The 21773-nt window shown below is 37.7% G+C and overlaps 1 protein-coding gene across 4 annotated transcripts in view; it reads left to right on the top strand.

Moving 5' to 3' along the window:
- The window catches only part of METAP1 (methionyl aminopeptidase 1), a 57410-nt gene that overhangs the window by 22602 nt on the left and 13035 nt on the right, over positions 1-21773 (top strand). For 2 of the 4 annotated variants that reach the window (XM_042251226.2, XM_042251224.2), the window contains exons 2-8: positions 1233-1284; positions 7299-7408; positions 8348-8408; positions 13536-13627; positions 14359-14442; positions 17565-17703; positions 19209-19340. In XM_042251226.2, the coding sequence (XP_042107160.1) occupies positions 1233-1284; positions 7299-7408; positions 8348-8408; positions 13536-13627; positions 14359-14442; positions 17565-17703; positions 19209-19340 (670 nt within the window). Of the gene's footprint in view, positions 1-1232; positions 1285-7295; positions 7409-8347; positions 8409-13535; positions 13628-14358; positions 14443-17564; positions 17704-19208; positions 19341-21773 lie in introns of all 4 variants that reach the window. The other 2 variants (XM_042251225.2, XM_027970867.3) reach the window with 1 other exon arrangement.

Below are 21773 nucleotides of genomic sequence, written 5' to 3'. Positions count from 1 at the left end.
ATGGTTCTACGCTACTGTGCATAGCAAGGATTGCCTGTATTAAAAGCCAGTGTTTTGGAGTTTTTCAGAACCATTCTGTGTACTAACAGGAGTTTTAATTTTGGTTTTGTTGATGGAGATCAGGGATGCATAACCAAGTTGTCATCAGGTTGTTCTTTGTTTAAAACCCTTTAATGGCTTTCGTTATCATTAGAATAGAGCAGACTCTTCAGCGTGATCTGATCCCTGCCTCTGTCTTTAGTTCTTGTGTGCTAGCACTGTGTATTTTCCTTTTTAGCCCTTAGGACTCAAGAAAGTGAAAGTGTTAGTTGCCCAGTTGTGTCTGACTCTCTGTGACCCCATGGACTGTAGCCCACCAGGCTCCTCTTTCCACGGAAGTGTCTGGAATAGAATACTGGAGTGGGTTGCCATTTCCTCCTCCAGGAGATCTTCTGGACCCAGGTTTCCTGGGTCCAGACAGAACCTGGGTTTCCTGTGTTGCAGACAGATTCTTTACCATCTGTGCCACCAAGGAAGGCTTCCTTAGGATTAAACGATGTATTTAATTGTGTAATTAGCCATGTAATATTTGTGTCCAATGGACCTATATTGTTTACTACCGAATGCCCAGCACCTGGGTACATATAAGCATATGCATACATGTCCATTCATTCATATCAATATACAGTGCATGTTATACCCGCAGGGCACTCTATACATTATATGTGCATAGATATATTTTTTCCTGTGGAGAAGAATGGTTACTTTCCCAAGATTCTCGAAGAATTCAGTGGTCTGAAAAAGTAGAATATTGCACTATAGGAATTGATACAGTGAAATGAATACTCAGCCTAGATGGTATCATTAAACATTAAAGATGTTCACTTTCCAGTCTCAAACTGCATTTGAATATTTGGGAATATAAGGTATTATATATAGTCCTGAACAAGCATTTAAAATTACTGCATTGTCTGTAGAACATAAAATTCATTTTAAAAATGGTTATCTGTGTTGGGATATACTAACATAGTGGTGATATATGATGAACTGGGAATCAAACTACTATAAATCATGGAGGAATCTGCAAATTTTTCCTTTTTTTTTTTTCCTCCTAGTGTGTGATTGCTCCACTGGTTCAGGATTCTTTTCAAATACTTCAAAATAATTTGATAACATAAAATTGAAATATAACTATGACTAAAATGTTTCCAATTAAGGAAAGTGACACAGATTTTCATGTTTGTTCTTTTTAGGAATGTTTTAAAGGAAGTTGGGCAACTCACAAGTTACTGCATAAGAAAGCAAGTAAGTAAAGTTACGCATCTCTATACTATTTTTCATAGAAGTGACTTCTTGCAGAAGACAAGAATTCTTCCAGCTCTGTAAGTGTGTATTTGAATGTTCTGACAGTATATAATCCCAGAGGCTAGAATTAGGACAATTTTGTGCTTTGCGGTATTCAATCCTGTAAGTAAAATGTGAATGAGTAATACCTTTGTTAATCTTGTATTGCATATGTACCATGAAAACATGACGACAGTTGGATTGGCTTGAGCAGTACCAGAGAATGTCCTGATTTGGCGTCTGGCGCCATCTCTCTCCTGTGCTTAAAGCATTTGCGTGTTGCAGGCAGGGGCACAGGAGCTCCGTTTAATCAGATTGCTTTTGTTTTTGCCTAGTGTCACTCCAGTACTCTTGCCTGGAAAATCCCATGGATGGAGGAGCCTGGTAGGCTGCAGTCCATGGGGTCCCTAGGAGTCGGACACGACTGAGCGACTTGACTTTCGCTTTTCACTTTCATGCATTGGAGAAGGAAATGGCAACCCACTCCAGTATTCTTGCCTGGAGAATCCCAGGGACAGAGGAGCCTGGTGGGCTGCCGTCTATGCGGTCACACAGAGTCGGACACGACTGAAGCGACTTAGCAGCAGCAGCAGGGTCAATTTCAACAGCTTTGTGTAACTCAGAATTGTATCACTTTGTTTTTTTTGGTGTTTTAATGTTGTTACTTGTAGCCTGATGTTTAATTTTCTTTTTTGAAGTTCCTTTGTGAAACACCACAAATTGAAACTATTGGCTACTTTTTTAGCTATTGCTGTCAGCCACACTGATCTATCACTGATTCAAGTCATCTTTCCTGCCTTGGCGACTCATCCTATAAATTTAAGCCTTTAGGGTGGCTAGCTCAAGACAACTCATCACAATTACTTGAAAATTGACAGGGGCTTTTTGTTCTTATAGCATTGCCATCCTCATGGATGAAGGACTGGCAGACAGTACATGGTTCTTGGTATAAGGTTTCTTTTTCAACTTAACTGATTTTGCAGTATTTTTAGTTCATCTACTTTATATTTTTAAGGAGTTTGCTGATTTAGTAAAGTTTGGAAGATTGTTTTATATTTATATACCTTCAAAATCTCATTGAGATCAATTTAACCACCATTTGAAGGAAAAGGAAATAAAAATTTAAAAAGACATTCTGTGGTTAGATAAAGTGAAGTCTGCATTTAGTGGAAGTGCTAAGGCTATTGTGGGAGGAAATATGGTTAAAGATGAGGAAAAGTGATTGTGAGTAAATGAGTTTAAAAAAACATAAATGACAGGATTTGTTACCTCAAAGGATAGAGATAGGTTTAAATATGCCACTTTATTTTATTTACTCATTCTTTAAATACTGTGCATCAGATGTGTTAGGTAATTTTAGAGCTCTTTGAGCCAATTATTAACATTTTATTACCCAGGAACTTCTGGAGGAAGGCATGGCAACCCACTCCAGTATTCTTGCCTTAAGAATCCCACGGACAGAGAAGCCTGGCGGGCTACAGTCCCTGGGGTCACAGAGAGTCGGACATGAGTGAGCAACTTAGCGTGCATGCAGGCACCCAGGAGCGTAAAGCATAGGGAACTGAAGGATCGAGGTGAAAGAGTATGCTACTAAAAGAACTTGAAATGAGTCTCTTCTCCAGGTGTTTGCCAGCTCATTGAAGCGTGCTTGTTTCTTCAATATTGGGTTTCTGAAGATAGAACTATTTTATTATGACTTATGCTACAAGACAGTTAAATAGCTGGTGCTCCCTAAGTGATTTTTACTGTATTGGACTGAAACCACTTGTATTTTATGTATATCTCTGGAGTTTAGTATAATGCCATGTTTCAGATTGTGCCCTCTTGGATCTGATGGGATTAGGTTCACTGGGTGAGCCTAATATTCTTAATCCCTTTGGGTGGTGTTGGGTAGAGTCAGCCCTCAGCTAGCCAGTCCTGTGTTTTTCACACCCTAATAACCATAGTGGGTGACAGTCTAAGAGGAGGGGATGGTGTGGGGAAAGATGATCTCCAGAGCTAAGAAGAGTATTGAGAAAGGGAATAGGGGAAAAAAGAAATAAGAGGTAGGGTTGGGCTGGGAAGCAACCAGGGTGGCTTAAAAGATAGCTCCTTAGTCCAAGAAATTATAGTGAGATAACGTAGCAAATAGTTATGTGTACTGATCTCTAATTAAAGATGACTGATTCGTATTTATGTTCATGTGGTGTATTGGTTTGTAATTTGCTTTTATATCTTTGACTGAATCTGGCATTAGAGTAATCCTGGACTCATAAAATGGGAAATGTCTCCTCCCCTTCTTTTTTCTGGAAGAGGTTGTGTAATATTGATATTATTTCTTCTGAAAATGTTTGCTGCTGCTGCTAAGTCGCTTCACTTGTGTCTGACTCTGTGCGACCCCATAGACGGTAGCCTACCAGGCTCCCCTGTCCCTGGGATTCTCCAGGTAAGAACACTGGAGTGAGTTGCCATTTCCTTCTCCAGTGCATGAAAGTGAAAGGGAAGTCTCTCAGTCATGTCTGACTCTTAGCGACCCCATGGACTGCAGCCTACCAGGCTCCTCCGCCCGTGGGATTTTCCAGGCAAGAGTACTGGAGAGGGGTGCCATTGCCTTCTCCAGAAAATGTTTGCTAGAGTTTGCTAATGAAATTAGTTTGCACTTGCAGGAGTTTTCTTGGTTGCAGAAGTTAATGAGGGCTTAGGAAAGTTCCAAGTGTGAGTTAAAGAGCAACATTTATTTTTCATGTGTCCTAGGGAAGAAGACCACTTGGCTGTAACATCTTGAAAAGCCTGTAATGCTGATGCTTGGGTGTATTTTCCCTATGCATGCCTACTGCCAGAGTTTACGTAGTAGTAGCATTTGCCTTTGGTCTGATCTGTGTAAGTTGTAGCACTTCACATCTCCATACTGTATTAGTGTACACTTTTACACTTAGCACTGACACACTCAGTTTCTTTGTCGCTGATTTTCCTAAAGTAAAAAGGTGGATGTGTTTGACAAGTGTCTTTTGGATAGCCAAAAATGTGATATAAAAACTCTCTGAAAAAAAGAGAATCTCTATGGGAATTCTCTGGCGGTCCAGCTGAACACAGTGCTTTTGCTGCCGTGGCTGGGGTTCAGTCCCTGGCTGGGGAACTAAGAGCCCCACAAGCCACGTGGCGCAGCCGGAACAAACCAACCACCTCTAAATAACACTTTTTCTTCTGCTCTTCTGCCCTTCCAAGCTAGTGTGCTTGAGTTTTGGATTATACAGGGAAGAGGTTAGGTAATATTTCAGAACTGGTTGCAGCAAGCTTTGTGAGCACGGATTACTCTAAGCCTTACCTCCAAACTACCGAAATCATGGGTTTGTTGTGAGGGTTAAATGGGCAGTAATTAGTAAGTGCTCAGCAGCCATTTATCGGGAGAACTGAGTCAGGATTGTGGTCAGAAAATTCTGTCCCAGGCAGAGCTTAGATACGTGCAGTTTTTTGTGAAAGCTGACTGGAGGAGGCCACGTGTTTTAGAGAAGAAGAATACGATGTGTAATACTTGAGATCTGACCTTGTACATATCGGGTACTCTCTGACACCACCTGCAGCTTACCTGGCCCTGTTGCATGGTGATGTTTGAAAGATAACTTACAGGTGTTTTTTTCTGCTGGCCTATGCTTTCACAGTCTTTGTGAAAAGAGCAGTTAGTGTGCAATTTTGCTACCAACCCCCTGTCCAGTTCCTGTTTATTGGATTTCTGTTATGTGTTTAGGACTTAGGGGCTTAGATCAAATTTATCCTTAAATAGTTTAATTTATTTTGGAAGAATGACTTTCCCTAAGTAAATTATACCTAGAGATTAGAAAAGAACTTGCTATATTTCATTCTTGTCTAGCTATCTTTTGGGTTATAATGCTTGTTTGAGGTCTGCTTTGAATTCTCTTGAAAATTGATTGTGGACAGTTCAGAATCCAGATCAGTAGGAAGCTTTGAAAGGTTTTACATCCTTCCTTTTCCCTGCACTCTCCCTTGGAGTATGTTAAAGCAAAAAGCCTGCATCTTCATTGCTATTCTGTGCTATATTTCTGGTGAAAATTATTCTTGAGTTTCATAATTCAGACAGAAGCACTTGGTGCTATCACAGCCAAAGCAGGTTATCAGGCCTGCATTTAAAACTAGTTTCTATAATGTTTGGTGGCTTTGCTGGTGGCTCAGACAGTAAAGTGTCTGTCTGCAGTGCAGGAGACCCGGGTTCAATCCCTGGGTCAGGAAGATCCTCTGGAGAAGGAAATGGCAACTCACTGCAGTACTCTTGTCTAGAAAATTCCATGGATGGAGGAGCCTGGTGGACTACAGTCCATGGGGTCGCAAAGAGTCAGATGCAACTGAACAACTTCACTTTCACTTCACTATAATGTTTAACCCCAGTGGCAATGAATAGAGTCCATTTTTGTCCTGGAATGAAAAACAGCTTTCCTATTGACATTGGCATTCACAGAGGCTTTCTTGAGCTTCATAGGGGAGAAAAATACCTAAAATTCAGTAGCATAGTAGAGCTTTTCTTTCTCTTTTCTCTTCTTATTCTTTTCTATTATTCTACTTCATATGTACTATTATAAATACATTTTCTTCCAAAATAATGTGAATGGATTGGTTGTATTTTTGCATTCTTGTCAATTGCACGTCAAGGGTCTTTCACTCCTAAGTTGACCACATGCTTTGTGGAGAGAATACTCTACTAGTAAGCAGCATTTCCACATTTCTCTGCCCATGTGAACCAAACTTCCCCTGTTCCCTCATCTGTAAAATGAGAAAATGAGACTAGATTATTTTTCTCTGTTGTTGTTGATAACTTTAGTCACCATGCTGTACATTATATCCCCAGGACTTATTTATCACAGGACTGGATTTTTGTACCTTTTGACCACCTTCACTCATTTCACCATTCCTCTTTGGCTTAAAATGTCTATCCTCCCATTCTGTATTTTAAATAGATCACTTACAGGGGAGTATTTTTTGTTTTTTTGTTTTTTTCTAAAATTATTTGAAGACTGACTTTTAAAACCTGTGATACCACCACAGTAATCAGGAAAAGATCGGTATGCATTGAGAAGTATGTAGGCTGTTACTTGCTGTGGGAGGGATTTGAATTCCTGCTGTTTAAAGTTTCGGGTTAACAGTTCTGTTTTAGTTTGTAGATAGAGCAGTGTGCTCAGATACCATTGAGGGTATGTTCTGTGTGAAAAGATTTTAGGTGCATTTCAGTTAATGCAGCATTATATATTATTAACTAACCTGGTAGTGGGGTCTTTGGTTCTTATGTTTCTGATGAATTTTCAGTAACTTTTGATTGATTATTCCCTCCCCTTATCTTTGCCTTTTCCTACTCCCTTCTGTTACCTACTTCCTTCTGTTACCTTCTTCCTGAAAAAAAAGCAGACGATACTCATAAAGTTTTCAAAGCAACTTAAAATGTTTCCTTGACAGTCTGTCATCAGCTGAGTGAGAAGTTTTTTATTTTTTAAACTTTAAATTTGCTTGGGGATTATTTAGAATCTGTTCTTTTAGTAAAAACATGGAACCCATTGATAATGTCTGCCCTCAGCTGGGAAGTTTTGACTAGGCTCACATTTTATATTTCAAAAAACAGGCTTCCTATAAATTGACATTGTAGAGAGAATGCATTTAGCATTTATTTGAGAAAAGGAGTTTGACCACTTGCTGTTCCTATTCAACATTGTATAAAAATTGATGATATGTTTAGTTTGGGGTTTTTTTCCCAAGACACTTAGATCTTTCAGGAGTCAGAGGGTTGTGGATAGAGCAAGAACATAGTATTTTGGGGATTCAGGTTAAGAACATAGTATTCTGGGGATTCAGGTTAAGGTGGAAGTTTGCTTGATTTTGTGCCTGGGCTCTTTGGCTTGGCTTTCAAGTATGTGATTGTTAAAAGTATGATGATGCTTAGTAGCTTGAGCGCTCAGGCATTTCTTTCTCTCATTCATCCATCCATCTCCCAGAAGATGAAAAGGCCAAGCGAGAAGTGTCTTCCTGGACTGTAGAAGGTGATATCAACACTGACCCATGGGCAGGTTATCGATATACTGGAAAACTCAGACCCCATTATCCACTGGTGAGTAAATAAGGTAATAAAAATTTAATATTTTTTTAAACCAGTCTTCATAATTTTCAGTTTCCTAAAAATAGTCCTTATAATTTGTATTCCGATTATGAATCATGTGATCAGGATTAAGGTTACAGTCTAGCTTTTTAGCTTTCATGGTATGTTGTTTACAAGTTAGTAGGGATAATTGCCAGTCATGGGTGAAGCAGAAGAAATTTTAGATTAAGGATCAAGACTTCCTTAATTTTTTTTAAAAAATGAGGTAGAATAGATATTTTTAGGCCAGCATAATGGGAGTATATATTACTACTTTTCTAAAATTTTTTTGCTGTGATATAGTTCTACTTTAATTTAGATAAGACTTTTCTGCCCCCCCTTGCTCCTTCCTCTGTTTTCAGCAGACTGACTTCAGAGTCTTAACCTCGGAATTGATTTAAGTTGAAATTTGTCATTCTGAAATATTTAAATTCTTCTTACTGTTATCTTTTTATTAAAGAAGTACATCCTTAATTTTTAAAATTTGGAAAAATATAAGAAAGTCTCTTTAATTGTAGTTTCCAGAGATAATAACCAGGAACATAACGGTGTACATTTACTTCGAGACAACATTTCGTTATTGCTTTGGTTCACCGATTTGTTTGGAGCAACACAGGCGCCTCCCTTGTCTGTGTGTAATCACAGATCTTCAGTGCCCTCTGGCACTCTCTGTCGCTTACATGTTCTGGGAAGGGGCATGACAGTAGCACCAGGAAGTAAAGCTCAGTCCTCACGAAATAGATATGTTGTGATATTTAAGATGGCCTTTAAACCTTTTTTTTTTTTTTCATTTAAATGAGATGAATGAATTTTTTATTTGGTATTTATCACCCCACTTTTATTTGTGTTGTTAGTAATGAAAGTTACTGTCACATTTGAATCGGATCCAGCTAACCTCTTTGTTGTTTTCAGATGCCAACAAGGCCAGTGCCAAGTTATATTCAAAGACCAGATTATGCTGATCACCCTTTAGGTAAATTCTGCTGTGCTGTTTCTTCGTATTTTCAGTTTATGAGCTTGATGACTGCTACAAAAAAAAAAGAGTCCTTTTTTAGTAGAAAATTTTCATTGCTGCATTTCTGCTATTTTTTTTCAAGATAAACTAGAATATTTGAATTAAAAATTCTTTCCTCACACTAGAAATCTAATCAATTCTAAAGACATTGTTTATATAGCTGTTAAAGGCTACCTCCAACATAATACTGTATTTTGTGTTGTTATATCAAAGTCTAGCTTTTAAAAAAAAGTTATTTTAACATGTTCTCCTGCATTAATTAAATAATGCCTGTTTAGATAAAAGCAGATGGTGGAGGCTCTGAGTGCATGCCTAACTAAAGATTCTGTACTGTAGCAGTAATAGAAATAGCAGTAATGGGATGATAATAATAGTAACAGTGATGCTGATGATTCTATAATTGATACTTATTTTGTCATAACTGTGTGTCAAGCACTGTGTCAACTTCTTTACGTGTATTACTCTATTTTATACTTTGAGCACTCCTCTGGTGGGTTCTATTGTCTTCTCCATTTTGTAGTTAATTATAATGAGACATAGAGAAGATAGGTAATTTGCAGCATGGTGGTGGTTTAGTCGAGAAGTCGTGTCCATCTCTTGCAACCCCATGGACTGTAGCCTGCCAGGCTCCTCTGTCCATGGAACTTCCCCAGGTGAGAATACTGGAATGGGCTGCCATTTCCTGCTCCAGGGGATCCTCCCTCCCCAGGAATTGAACCTCAGTCTCCTGCATTGTAGGCAGATTCTTAACACTGAGCCACCAGGGGTGCCCAATTTGCAGCGTAGGTTCTGTGAAATTACTGAGTTTGCATGTCAAAAATGGTTGAATGTCAGCATTTTCATGTGTTTTAATCTACCAAACTAAGCTACTGTTGCTTTTCTTCTCTAAGACAAAAAGGAACTGTATTAAGTTCTTATGAATCTAATTTGAAAATGTAATTAAACTCCATTGTTTCAGATAAATTGAAGGGAAAGAGTCTGAATGATAGAATACTGTTGAGGATGTATAATTTTATTACAGTGTATTTCATATTCTAGAGTATAGTTTTAAATCGCATCTTTAAAAAGTATGCAGATAAGGCCTTCTCTGGTGATTCAGTGGCTAAGACTCTGTGCCCCCAGTGTAGAGTGACAGGGTTCAATCCCTGGTCAGGGAACTCATCCCACACGCTGCAACTAAAGAGCCTGCGTTCCCCCCCACCCCCCACAATACAGCACCAAAAAGGGACATAGATAAGGTAAACTCTGGTGATCTAAAATGTTATGAGGGGAAAAGTGAGTACGTTTCCCCAGAAATAATCACTGTTAATGATTTCTTGCAGAACTTTTCAGCAGTCTTTGTTGCGCATACGCACATTAGCACCCACTCCATCCAATTATACAAAAAATGAACATGCATATACAGCTTTTCACCTTGTGTTACTGTATTTTATGTTGTAAATATTCCATATAAGTTCACATAAAACCATTTATTTTTAATAAGTGGAATATTCCACTGTGTGTACGTGTTATAATTTATTAAACCAGACTCCTATTAATTTATTTCTAGGGTTTTTTTTTCCAATTTACTTCTAGATTATTCCCAGGTTTTATTTCTGCCAGTTTGACCACAGGAACGGTTCTTGTGCACCCTGTTCATGTGCATCTTTGTGCACGTGTCGAGAATATTTCTATAAGCGAATTGTCTAAAGTAAAACAGCTACATCACAGGATACATGCATTTAAAAAATTTTGAGAGATAACTACAAATCTCAGTGATTCTTCAGTTAAAAACGTGAGACTATTTTCTTCTGTCTTCCTCAGCTTAGTATGTTATCAAGTTTTATGATCTGTGCTGATCTGAAAGATGAAAAATGATACTTTGCATTTATTTTAATTTGCATTTTTAAGTTATGAGTAAGGTTGAGCATCTCTTTACTTTTATTATTATTTATTTATTTAATTTATTTATTGGGCTGTGCCAGGTCTTAGTTGCAGCATGTGGGATCTAGTTCCCTGACCAGGAATTGAACCTCGGCCCGCTGTATTCAGAACTCAAAGTCTTAGCCACTGGACCAGCAGGGAAGTCCCCATCTCTTTACTTTTAAATATCATTTGTATTTTTCCTTTTGAACTGTCTATTCATATCCTTAGCCTTTTTTCCCCCCTCTCAGAATACTTAGTTTTTTCCATACTGACTTATAAACTTTCTTTCTTTATTGAGGAAAATAATCTATATTGAGGAAAATATTGATGTACTATAAAATGTTTTCTCCCAAGCAGATAGTTACATTTTTGTCTTTGTTTATAACATTACATTTATGACAAACTTTCAACATTATTTTGTAGTAAAATCTGTCTATTTTCTTTTAAGGTATTTATGGCTTTATAACCTAGAAAGACCTTTTTGGTTCAGAGATAATAAAAATATTTTCCTATGATTTCTTCTACTGTTTCTGTGATTTTACTCTTTGTGTGTGTGATAAAATTTTGGGCCCATGTGAAACTTATTTATTATTAGGAGTGAAGTAGGGCTGCAACTTAATTTTTTCCCAGAAGAATATCTGGTTGTCACGTCACTGATTGTTTTTAAAAATCAGTCTTTTTCTTACTGATTTAAGATGTAACCTATATCACTGTATTATATTTTCATATATCTTTGGGTCTATTTCTGGATTCTGTTCTGTTTCACTAACTCATTTGTCTAATCATATGCCATCACCAAACTCTTAATTATTATAGCTATAGAGTGTTTTACTCGCTCCAGTGTTCTTGCCTGGAGAATCCCAGGGACGGGGAAGCCTGTGGGCTGCTGTCCATGGGGTCGAACAGAGTCGGACACGACTGAAGCGACTTAGCAGCAGCGGCGGCAGCAGCAGCAGCATAGAGTGTTTTAATATTTGGTAGGTCTTGTTGCAGAGAAGGCAGTGGCACCCGACTCCAGTACTCTTGCCTGGCAAATCCCATGGATGGAGGAGCCTGGTAGGCTGCAGTCCATGGGGTCGCTAAGAGTCGGACATGACTGAGCGACTTCACTTTCACTTTTCACTTTCATGCATTGGAGAGGGAAATGGCAACCCACTCCAGTGTTCTTACCTGGAGAATCCCAGGGATGGGGGAGCCTGGTGGGCTGCCGTCTCTGGGGTCGCACAGAGTCGGACATGACTAAAGTGACTTGGCAGTAGCAGGCCTTGTTGCGCCCATCTTTCCTCTTCTTCGGAATTTTCCTGACTCTTCTTGCATGTTTGTTTTTCCATGTGAAATTTAGGATCCACTTGTCTGGTTTCTAAAAATGTCCTATTACCATTTTTTATGGGGATAGTATTAAATTTATAGACTAACTTTGGAAGAATAGACACTTTTACAATATTGAGTCTTCCTATCCAAGAACAGGGTAAATTTTTCTATTTTATTTGTCTCCTTTATGTCTTTCAATGGTATTTTAAAATTTTCTTCATTAGGTCTTTTAACATTAAGTTATTCCTGGATATTTTATCTTTTTAAGTTATTCTTGTGAATATAGTATCTTCTGTATTTTTTGATTTGTTGTTTTCATAGCTCAGTTGGTAAAGAATCTGTCTGCAATGCAGGAGACCCTGGTTCAATTCCTGGGTTGGGAAGATCCCCTGGAGAAGGAATAGGCTACCCAGTCCAGTATTCTTGGGCTTCCCTTGTGGCTCAGCTGGTAAAGAATCTGCCTGTGGTGGGGGATACCTGGGTTTGATCCCTGAGTTGGGAAGATCTCCTGGAGAAGGGAACAGCTACCCACTCGAGTATTCTGGCCTGGAGAATTCCATGGGCTGTATAGTGCATGGGATCGCAAAGAGTTAGACAGGACTGAGCAACTTTCACTTTCACTTTGTGTATGGCAGAGTTATTGATTTTTATATATTATAATCTGCCAACTTGCTGAATTCTTATTTCTAGTTATTTTCCAGGTATTCCCTTGTTCTAGGGATATATAATCATATCTGAAATCCATAAAGATTTTGTCCTTTTCTTTCTAAGTTTATATGTCTTATTTCTTTCTCTAGTTAAGTATATCTGCAGTATTGTCAGAACAGTGCTAACAATACTAGCGCTGATAGTGGGCATTCCATGATGTTGGTTCTTGGCTTGAGATTTGTATTTATCATGTAAAGGTGGTAGCTGGCTGTGTTATCAGAGCTATCTTTGTAGATGATCATTTATTTTCCATTCTTTAATCTATGACTCTGACAAGTTATATTGATAGTTAATATTGAATTATACCTGTCTTTCCAATATGAATTTCACTCAGTTCATGGTGTGCTGTGTTTTTTGGATTTTGCTAGATAATATTTTATTTGGGATTTTTATATCAGCATTTATAAAAAGTAGTTTATGGTTATAGTCTTTTTGTCAGATTTTGAAATTATTATTGTACTAGCTTTAATGCTTTTCAGTATATGAATAAATTAAGCTGATTTTATTAGTGAAAATTCTTAGGGCAATATTTTTCAAACTTTTTTTGATTGTGAACCAGAGTGAGAGCTGTATTTTATAGCATAATCTGTATATATGTGTGTGTATAAATTAATAGCCAAACATTTCACAACAGCCTGTATATAGTCTATTTTCTATTCAGTTTATTTACTTAAAAAAAAAAAAGTTAAGTCATAGCCCTCTAATAGCCACTAAATGATCACAAGTTGCAGTTTGAAAAACGCTGACTTAGGTTCCAGTTTTAAAAAATAAATGAGTGTAATTAATTCATCAGGTGCTGTATATGCTTGCTACATAGGAGATGATCATGAAAACAGATAGAAACTAATTAGATGGTGCTATTCAAATGTAGATCATTTATTGACCTTATTAACACACTGCGTGTCAGATAATAAATAGGCCATCTTGACTGATTTCTAATAAATCTGAAAATTTGTTCTTTAGAATTCTTCCTTCAGTTTGTTCAGCAAATTTCATGTTGAAAGTATTTTTTCAGAAACCCTGACCTGGACCCTCCCGTATTATGAGATACCATTGTGTGAAATAGACTTGACTATTATTTTATCATTGGGGAGTAATTATGCTTTTATATACTACATCTTTATGTCCATTTTGGTTTTACTTACTGATTTTCTTTTCCAGGAATGTCTGAATCTGAGCAAGCTCTTAAAGGTACTTCTCAAATTAAGTTACTCTCATCTGAAGATATAGAAGGGATGCGGCTCGTATGTAGGGTAAGAGTTTTCCCCTCCTCCTAGGATAGGACTTGTTTAAGTAGTTACAACACATGAAGTCAATGATTTGCGCTTGTACAAAGGTGGCAGATGTTACACAGTAAGACTGACTGGCCATTTTATTTTATTTTTTTTGGAAAAAAAGTTTCTATTAAGATAGAGTTGATTTACAATGTTGCATTAATTTCTGCTGCACATCTAAGTGATTCAGTTAGGCATACATTCTTTTTTACATTCTTTTCCATTATGTTTGTTCCAGGATATTGAACATGGTTTCCTGCACTGTGCAGTAGGACTCTGTTCTCCATCCATTCCTTATGTAACGGTTATTTGCTATGGTTCTTTGATGAAAATCATTTATCTATTCTTTTATTTCCCTCCCTTTCCTTCTCCACTGTAGAATTGTGAGAAGCCTCAAACTTCATCACTTGATTATTTCTTAGATTGCTTTAGATGTACATTTTCACATAGAAATCAGTCAAGTGTACGAATTAAACTATTTGCTAGCTAGCCCAATTTTATTTATATGTTTACACAGACATACATACACATTTATTAATGAGTATTAAAAATATGTTAGAAATACATGTAAATAGTTATAAAAATTCAGGATTATAATATTCAAGGTGAGATTCATTTTGTCAGTATCCGGAAAATCTAAGTACAGAGGGTACAGGTTTTTAATGCTGCTTCATTTCTTCTCTGATGTATGAAGTGTTTCTCTCTTACAGCTTGCTAGAGAAGTATTGGACATTGCCGCTGGGATGATTAAACCAGGTGTAACTACTGAAGAAATAGATCATGCTGTACACTTAGTAAGAATTTTACCTTTATGCTTTGAGAAATTTTTTATACTGTTAGATGTCTTAGACTTATAAATAAAGTAAACCTAAGTTCTGAATATCTACCCTTGGCTAAAAACTAGTTGAAAGCAAATTTTTCGCTTTGTTTCAAATATAAAAAGTATTCAACAGACATTATCCCATCTGTAAGTATCCGATATTGGGGTCTGAGGTAAGCCCGAAGTACCTTGTTTCTGAAACCTCACATTTTATAACATTTTAGTTTAGCTTTTACAAGATGATTAATTTTATTACTGCTTTAGGTAAATCATGCTACCGCGTGTGTCAAATATTCTGAAGTCAAAAAGAATATAACTTCTGAAACTAGTGGTAAAAAGTGTTCCCTTTTTTAATCTATTTACAATAACAAGGCTCCAAAGAGACCAGATACATGTTTGTGGTAAATATAGTATCAGTTCAGTTTAGTCGCTCAGTCGTGTCTGACTCTTTGCAACCCCATGAATTGCAGCACGCCAGGCCTTCCTGTCCATCACCAACTCCCGGAGGAGTTCACTCAGACTCATGTCTATCGAGTCAGCAATGCCATCCAGCCATCTCATCCTCTGTCGTGCCCTTCTCCTCCTGCCCCCAATCCCTCCCAGCATCAGGGTCTTTTCCATCTCCGCATGAGGTGGCCAAAGTACTGGAGTTTCAGCTTTAGCATCAGTTCTTCCAATGAACACCCAGGACTGATCTCCTTTAGGATAGACTGGTTGGACCTCCTTGCAGTCCAAGGGACTCTCAAGAGTCTTCTTCAACACCACAGTTCAAAAGCGTCAATTCTTTGGTGCTCAGTTTTCTTCACAGTCCAACTCTCACATGCATACATGACCACTGGAAATATAGTATAGGGATATTAAAAAAAATTTTTAATGTAGTTTTTCTTGACTGTGCTGGGTCTTTGGTGCTGAGCACAGGCCACTTTCAGTTCTGGCGAGCAGGAGGCTACTCTGTGCAGTACACGGGCTTCGTGCTGCGGTGGCTTCCCCTGTTGTGGGGCTCAGACTCTAGGCATGCAGGCTCAGTAGTTGTGGCACATGGGTTCAGTTGTCTCATGGCATGTGGGATCCTCCCAGACCAGTGATTGAACTCATGTCCCCTGCATCAGCAGGTGGATTCCTAACCGCTAAACCACCAGGGAAGTCCAGGTATACTTTAAAAGAAAGATTGCTTATCCACCAAGGAGAGACCTTAAGAAGCCTGTAGTAGATGAGTGCACACATGATATGGTTAGGTTGTTCATAACAGAAGAGCAGGAACTAGTTACTAAATTACATGGAAGGCTGATTAAACCTGCTGTCATAACCAAACAAATGCAAGTCATAAAACCTTCTAAATTAGGAAGCATTTTAAAGATATTTATGTCCATTACCTCTGTGAAGATGGTGAAACTGGTGCTCTTTTTCATGGTGATGGTATTTAAATCGGAACTGTCCTTCTGGAAAGATATTTGACAATGTGTCTTGAGCTATAAAAATATATGTAACATTTTTTTTATTTGAAATTATAAATCCCAATTTGGGGGTATTCAATATATTATAAATTCCATGAACAACATGGATTTGAGCTGCATGGGTCTTATATGTGAATTTTTTTTCAGTAAATATATATATATGTACTATAAATATATTTTCTCTTATGATTTTTAAAATAATATCTTCTCTAGCTTACTTTATTGTAAGAATGCAGTATATAATACATATAACATACAAAGTATGTGTTAATTTCTGTTTTTGGTAAGATCAGCTGTAGTGTGTTAGTAAAATTTGGGGGGCAGTCAAGTTTTATGTGGATTTTGGACTAGGCAGGGAGGGGATCATTGTGTCCACTCCCTCCCCCCCCCCCCGCCCCCCCATGGCCCAGGGTTGTATATGGTTATGTACCAGTAGCAGTTTGAATGCTTCCTATAGGCCAGGCACTCTTCTGTGGTTCTTTTACCAGCTCATCTCATCTCCTAACAACTCTGAGGTAGGCACTACTCTCATCTCTGTTCTATAGATTAGGAAACTGAGGCAGTGAGAGGTTAAGTTGCCCAGGGCTATTCAACTTAAAAGTTATGGAGCTGGCATTTTCAGTCAATGCAGTCTGCTTCTGTGTGTTCTTAACTACTATGTGTACTGCTGTGAGGACTATAGAAGCAGGTTGCTAAAGGAAAAATGATAGGCATGTAGTTACTGGTTATAATATTTGCAGTTGAGAAAACTAAATTTTCAGTAATAGTAGAATTACCAATAAAATTATAGTACATTTCACAAACTGTATTTTAGGCAGCTGTTTAAAAATTACTAGTCTGAAGACTGCAGCAGTATGGAAAGAGAAATCATGTGTGCTGTGACTACCACTGTATAAAAACATCCGAGTAACCTAAGACTCGTTTATGGAGAACTAGATCATTTTCTTAGTGATTGCTTTGTTGTTCCCGCATGAGTGTTCGTATGAATGTTCTGTATGAATGTCTCTGGAAATACTTTGAAAGTGAAGGCATTAGTTGCTCTGTCATGTCTGACTCTTTGAGACCCCATGGACTGTAGTACACCAGGAATTCCAGTACACATGGAATTCCCTATCCATGGAATTTTCCAGGCAAGAATCCTGGAGTGGGTAGCCATTCCCCTCTCCATGGGATCTTCCTGAATCAGGAATTGAACACTGGTCTCCCATGTTGCAGGCAGATTGGCAGGTTCTTACTAGTATTCATTTTTTTGGTCATAGGGATAGAGGCATTTATATAAGCAATTAAAATTAACTCTGCACATTAATATTTATTTTAATGTATTTTTCATAAGGAGTTGGTAATTCTAAAATCTTCATATAGTGACATTTGTATATGTTTGTAAATATTTTAATGCGTGAATTTGCTTTTCTTTTGCAATTATCAGTAAACTGGTTTGCTGACTGTTAGAAACCCTACTGTTTGATATTAAAGGTAGTATCTATTTTTATTTCTAAAATAAAATATTAAATGGGTTTTTCATTAGGGACATCTGTACAACAAGTTTTTCCACATTTTTCAGATTTAAAAATCTGATTAATTGCATGCATACTAGCTTTTTCTTTTGCACATTCCAAATTACTCTATTTTTAATTTATTATAGGCATGCATTGCAAGAAATTGCTATCCTTCACCCCTGAATTATTATAATTTCCCGAAGTCTTGTTGTACTTCAGTGAATGAAGTGATTTGCCATGGAATTCCAGACAGACGGCCCTTGCAAGAAGGTGATATTGTTAATGGTAAGAAATGTGTGGCTTTTGTTGCTGTGAGCTAAGAAACAAGGTTTTGGGAGTCTGATAGTGACTTGCATCGTCTTCACTTGTCTTTACCTTATTTTTTTTCATATTTAAAACTTAAATTTAAAATCTCTGGAAACCTATTTTGTGGTTTTCTGTTAACTGTTTTCAAGATACTTCTAGTATAATGTGTTTGTTACAGGTTCTCTAATGCAGAACTTTACTATGTGACTGGTAAGTGGAGGATGTCAATGAAATGTGGAAGTAATAACTGATTCAAGTGGGATTGTTTTCTTACTCCTTTTAGTCCACTATTACAGATAAAGAGAATATGTAATATGTGAAGAGAATAGTAATATGTGAAGACCTTAAGAAAAAAGCCTCAAAATTCTGCAGAAGTACTGTCCTTGATGTTAAGAAGTTTCGAAAGTGGCTTTAGGGACCACTGTGTTCAGCTGTTTTGGGAAACTGTGAGTGCAGAGAAAGAAGCTGCCAAGTGGGTTCCCTCTGTAATTAAAAAATAAATTGATGAGTTAGGCTCCTCTCGATGATATTTTTAATGTTGATGAACTTGGTTTCTTTAATAATCAGATACCTTTAAGAATCTATGTATTAAACAAGGAAGCATGAGCCCAAGTGTTAAAGGCTTTAGAGAGTGGACCAACTGTGATGCTGGCTGTGAATGGTAGTGGAGACTTGACTGACACTGTTTTTATATGAATTGTTTTTGCTGCAGTTGGAGTATCAGTTTATAAAACTCCCTAGATTTTGAGGGGTCTGCCCAATGCTAATTTAGATATAAGCTCTGTTTTTTTTTTTTGCATGCATATTATATGAGGTTTTTCAGGAATGTGTGTGTTGTGCTAGAGCCAGTACACCTATACTGTGATATTATAACTTGATTGAAGATTTATGGTTTAAAAATACTAATTCAATGTGCTCTTGAGGATACATTTAGCTTAGTGTAGCTTAGTGGTGTAGTAGTAATCTGTATTTTTAAATATGAAGACAAAGAGAAGTATGAATAGTCGCAAATAAGTGAAAGGCAAATGAGTTTTTGAAAAATAATTGTAAAACAGTGTAAGTGTTTCTGTTTATTGGTTGACTAGGATGAGGAAAAACTTGTTAAAGATAATGAGAGAAAGCGGTACTTTCTGTTTGATGTCACAGTGTGGCAGAGTCCTTTGTTTAATGTTATTAACTTGGGTTATTGATCTTGCTGGAATGTATCCTGGGGGATGCATTATTCTTTTGCCATAAACGATCTAATCACTGTTGTAAGAGCATTGAAGCCCACCGTCTGGCTTGTGCTACGTGACCATGGACCTGTCTTCTCCAGTGAGTTTACATGTGTTATAGACAAGAAATATCTGTTGGGTGTTACTTGTTCATTGGTGTTGCTTAGAAGTTATCTTTTTCATGAACCTGCTTGATTCTGTCGTGTCGGCAAAATTTGAATTTTGAGATAAAAACGAATGTGGTCTTTCTATTTGCATATTCTTTTGCAGTGGACATCACTCTTTATCGGAATGGTTATCATGGGGACCTGAATGAGACATTTTTTGTTGGTGACGTGGATGAGGGAGCTCGGAAACTGGTTCAGACCACGTATGAGTGCCTGATGCAAGCCATTGACGCAGGTGAGGCTCAGGGCTGGGCACCCACTGAAGCTGCTGAGTAGTGTGGGCCTCGAGTGACCTCTCATTACACCGTGCATGCCTTGTCCCTTCCAGCTGTGCTTCTGCCCTACCTGAGTTAGCTTTGGGTTTGGCAGCAGTAGGTTTAAAGATGACTTGAGAATCCCTTGATGAAGATGGACTGGATTATGGCTTATTCCTTTGTCTCTTCTATGATTTATCTTCCTTTTCATTCGCTAATAAATGGGGAAGAATGTGTGGATAGTTCTGGACTGTAATTTTTCTTCTACTTTTAATTCTTTCATAAGTGTTCTGTTCTCTTATTATAAAAAAAACTATAAGACTGCATCAGATTATGAGAGGAAACCATGAGTGATTTTCCTTTATACTTGCCTTTCCTTTTTTTTTTTAAATCTCTTTTTTCTAGAGGTGTCCATTTTTAACATTTAGGGGTTTTTTTCTCCATAGTACATTATTACACGTAACTGTATGTATGTGTTTAGTTAGGTTAAATGGAATCATAATATTTGTAGTATTCTGTAATTTAGTACTTTTTCAACTAATAATATCTTCGAGATCTTTCCGTATTAGAATATGTACATACCTGCATGCATAGATCTACCATCCTTTTCATTGCTTTATATTTTATTCCACAGTATAAAAATGCCTACACCTATTCCCCTACTGGATTTTGGTGTTTTCCAGATGTCTTGCTATTATCGTGAATAATGTCTTTGGTGAGGTGTATTTCTGTGGGGTTTTTCTCAGACTGTGTCTGTCTTTGTTCATACAAACAATTCATCCATGGTTTTTAAAAATTTATGCAATATCTTGTGAGGAAAGAGAAAGGCTTGTTGCAAATGTAAACAGACTATTAGAAGGACAGTTTGAGGGCCAACAACTCTTCAGGTGGAACCCACAGCATTGCAGCATTACTGGTCAGTGTATTATCTAGCCCTGCCCCGCCAATAAATAGATCTGATGTGTCATCTACACTGTATGTACATCACTGTATACAGGACAGCGTTCTTAGGCAAATGGAGGAGATGGTGCAATTTTTTACTAATTTAATAAAGTCAGAGGAATGCAAAGTGAAAGCATGTGATTATTTTTATATATCAGTATGTGAGATTTTCCTTTCCTTTTATTTCACTGTAGATTATACTTGAAAACTTTGATATTCACGGTGGTACTGTGAGATGAGAACTTTAATATTTACTATCTTATTTTGGAAGCTTTAGGTTTAAATAATTTTTAGAGTTTCTGTGTTTAATATTTGTATCCCTTTTGTTTCTCTATGAGTTGATCGAAGTAATCAGATAGCTGGAATGTTGTTTTACAAAGTTACAGGAATGAAACTTGCTAAGGAACTAAAATCTTTAGAACAGTAGACAACCAAGAGTAGAAGTTGCCTAAACTCTGCAAAGTGCTGTTAACTCCTATGTATGGATCATTCCTGCCTGTTGTTTTCTGATAATTTGCCCACCCTGGTTCAGAGCTGTGGAGAGTTGGACCAACTGTGAAATTAGCTTTCCAGAATAGGGCTCCTCAGCCTGCACATTTGTGGCATTTTGAGTCTGATGACACTCTGTCGTGGGGGCCTGTCCTGTGTACCATAGGATGCTTAGTAGCATGCTTGGTCTCTCTTCATTGGAGGCCGGTTGCACCACCTCTCCAGGTTGTGACAGCCAAAAACATGTCTCCAGAGTCTATGAAGTGTACCCCTGGGACCAGAATTGCCTCTGGCTTGAGAATTAGGGAGAAGTCTCCATTCTCACACTGCATCATTATTGTTGAACAGGTAATTCCTTTATTGTATGTGCAGCATGGGTTGAAATTTTGCTTTCCTCCCTGCTGACTGGGGCTGGTAAGAAGGCTTGGGTGGGAATGCAAGAAAATCATTATGCAAGTCAGCATGTTCCCCAGAAATCATTAATCTCCCCCGCCCACCTCCTAATAAAAAAAACAACCAAGCTGGTCCATATGGTTAAGAGCAAGTAAATGTTATGAAAATGATTCCTTAAGCCATTTGCTCAGAAATGTGATTGGCTGGAGAGGACATGGTGTATCTGGACCCAGGTTGAAACCTCTTTCTCAGCCAGCAGAGAAAGAGACTGTAGGAAGGGGGGACCCCCAGTACCGTGGCTGGACCTCCCACGAATCTGGCAGAACCCAAATCCTGGGGTCTCAGTGCTAGGAGAGCCATAGCAGCAGTAAGAACCACTGCTTCTGGTTTTTATTTAAACAATGGTAAAAGTCATAAAAAGTAAACAGGGCAGGAAGTATATAGTGAGAAGTACCTTTCCACATCCTACTTCTAAGATTTTCTTGAGAGACAAATGAACAATTTCAGAACCACTTATATGGGGATATAGATGCCCAGGAGAAGCAATTCTTTGAAAAGTTGACCAGACTGCAACTAAAGACAAGTCAGTT

The sequence above is a fragment of the Ovis aries genome, chromosome 6 (genome assembly GCF_016772045.2).
Source record: "Ovis aries strain OAR_USU_Benz2616 breed Rambouillet chromosome 6, ARS-UI_Ramb_v3.0, whole genome shotgun sequence".
Classification (NCBI taxonomy): domain Eukaryota; kingdom Metazoa; phylum Chordata; class Mammalia; order Artiodactyla; family Bovidae; genus Ovis; species Ovis aries.
Note: the sequence above shows the minus strand (reverse complement) of the source record. Positions and strands in the feature narration are given on the sequence as shown.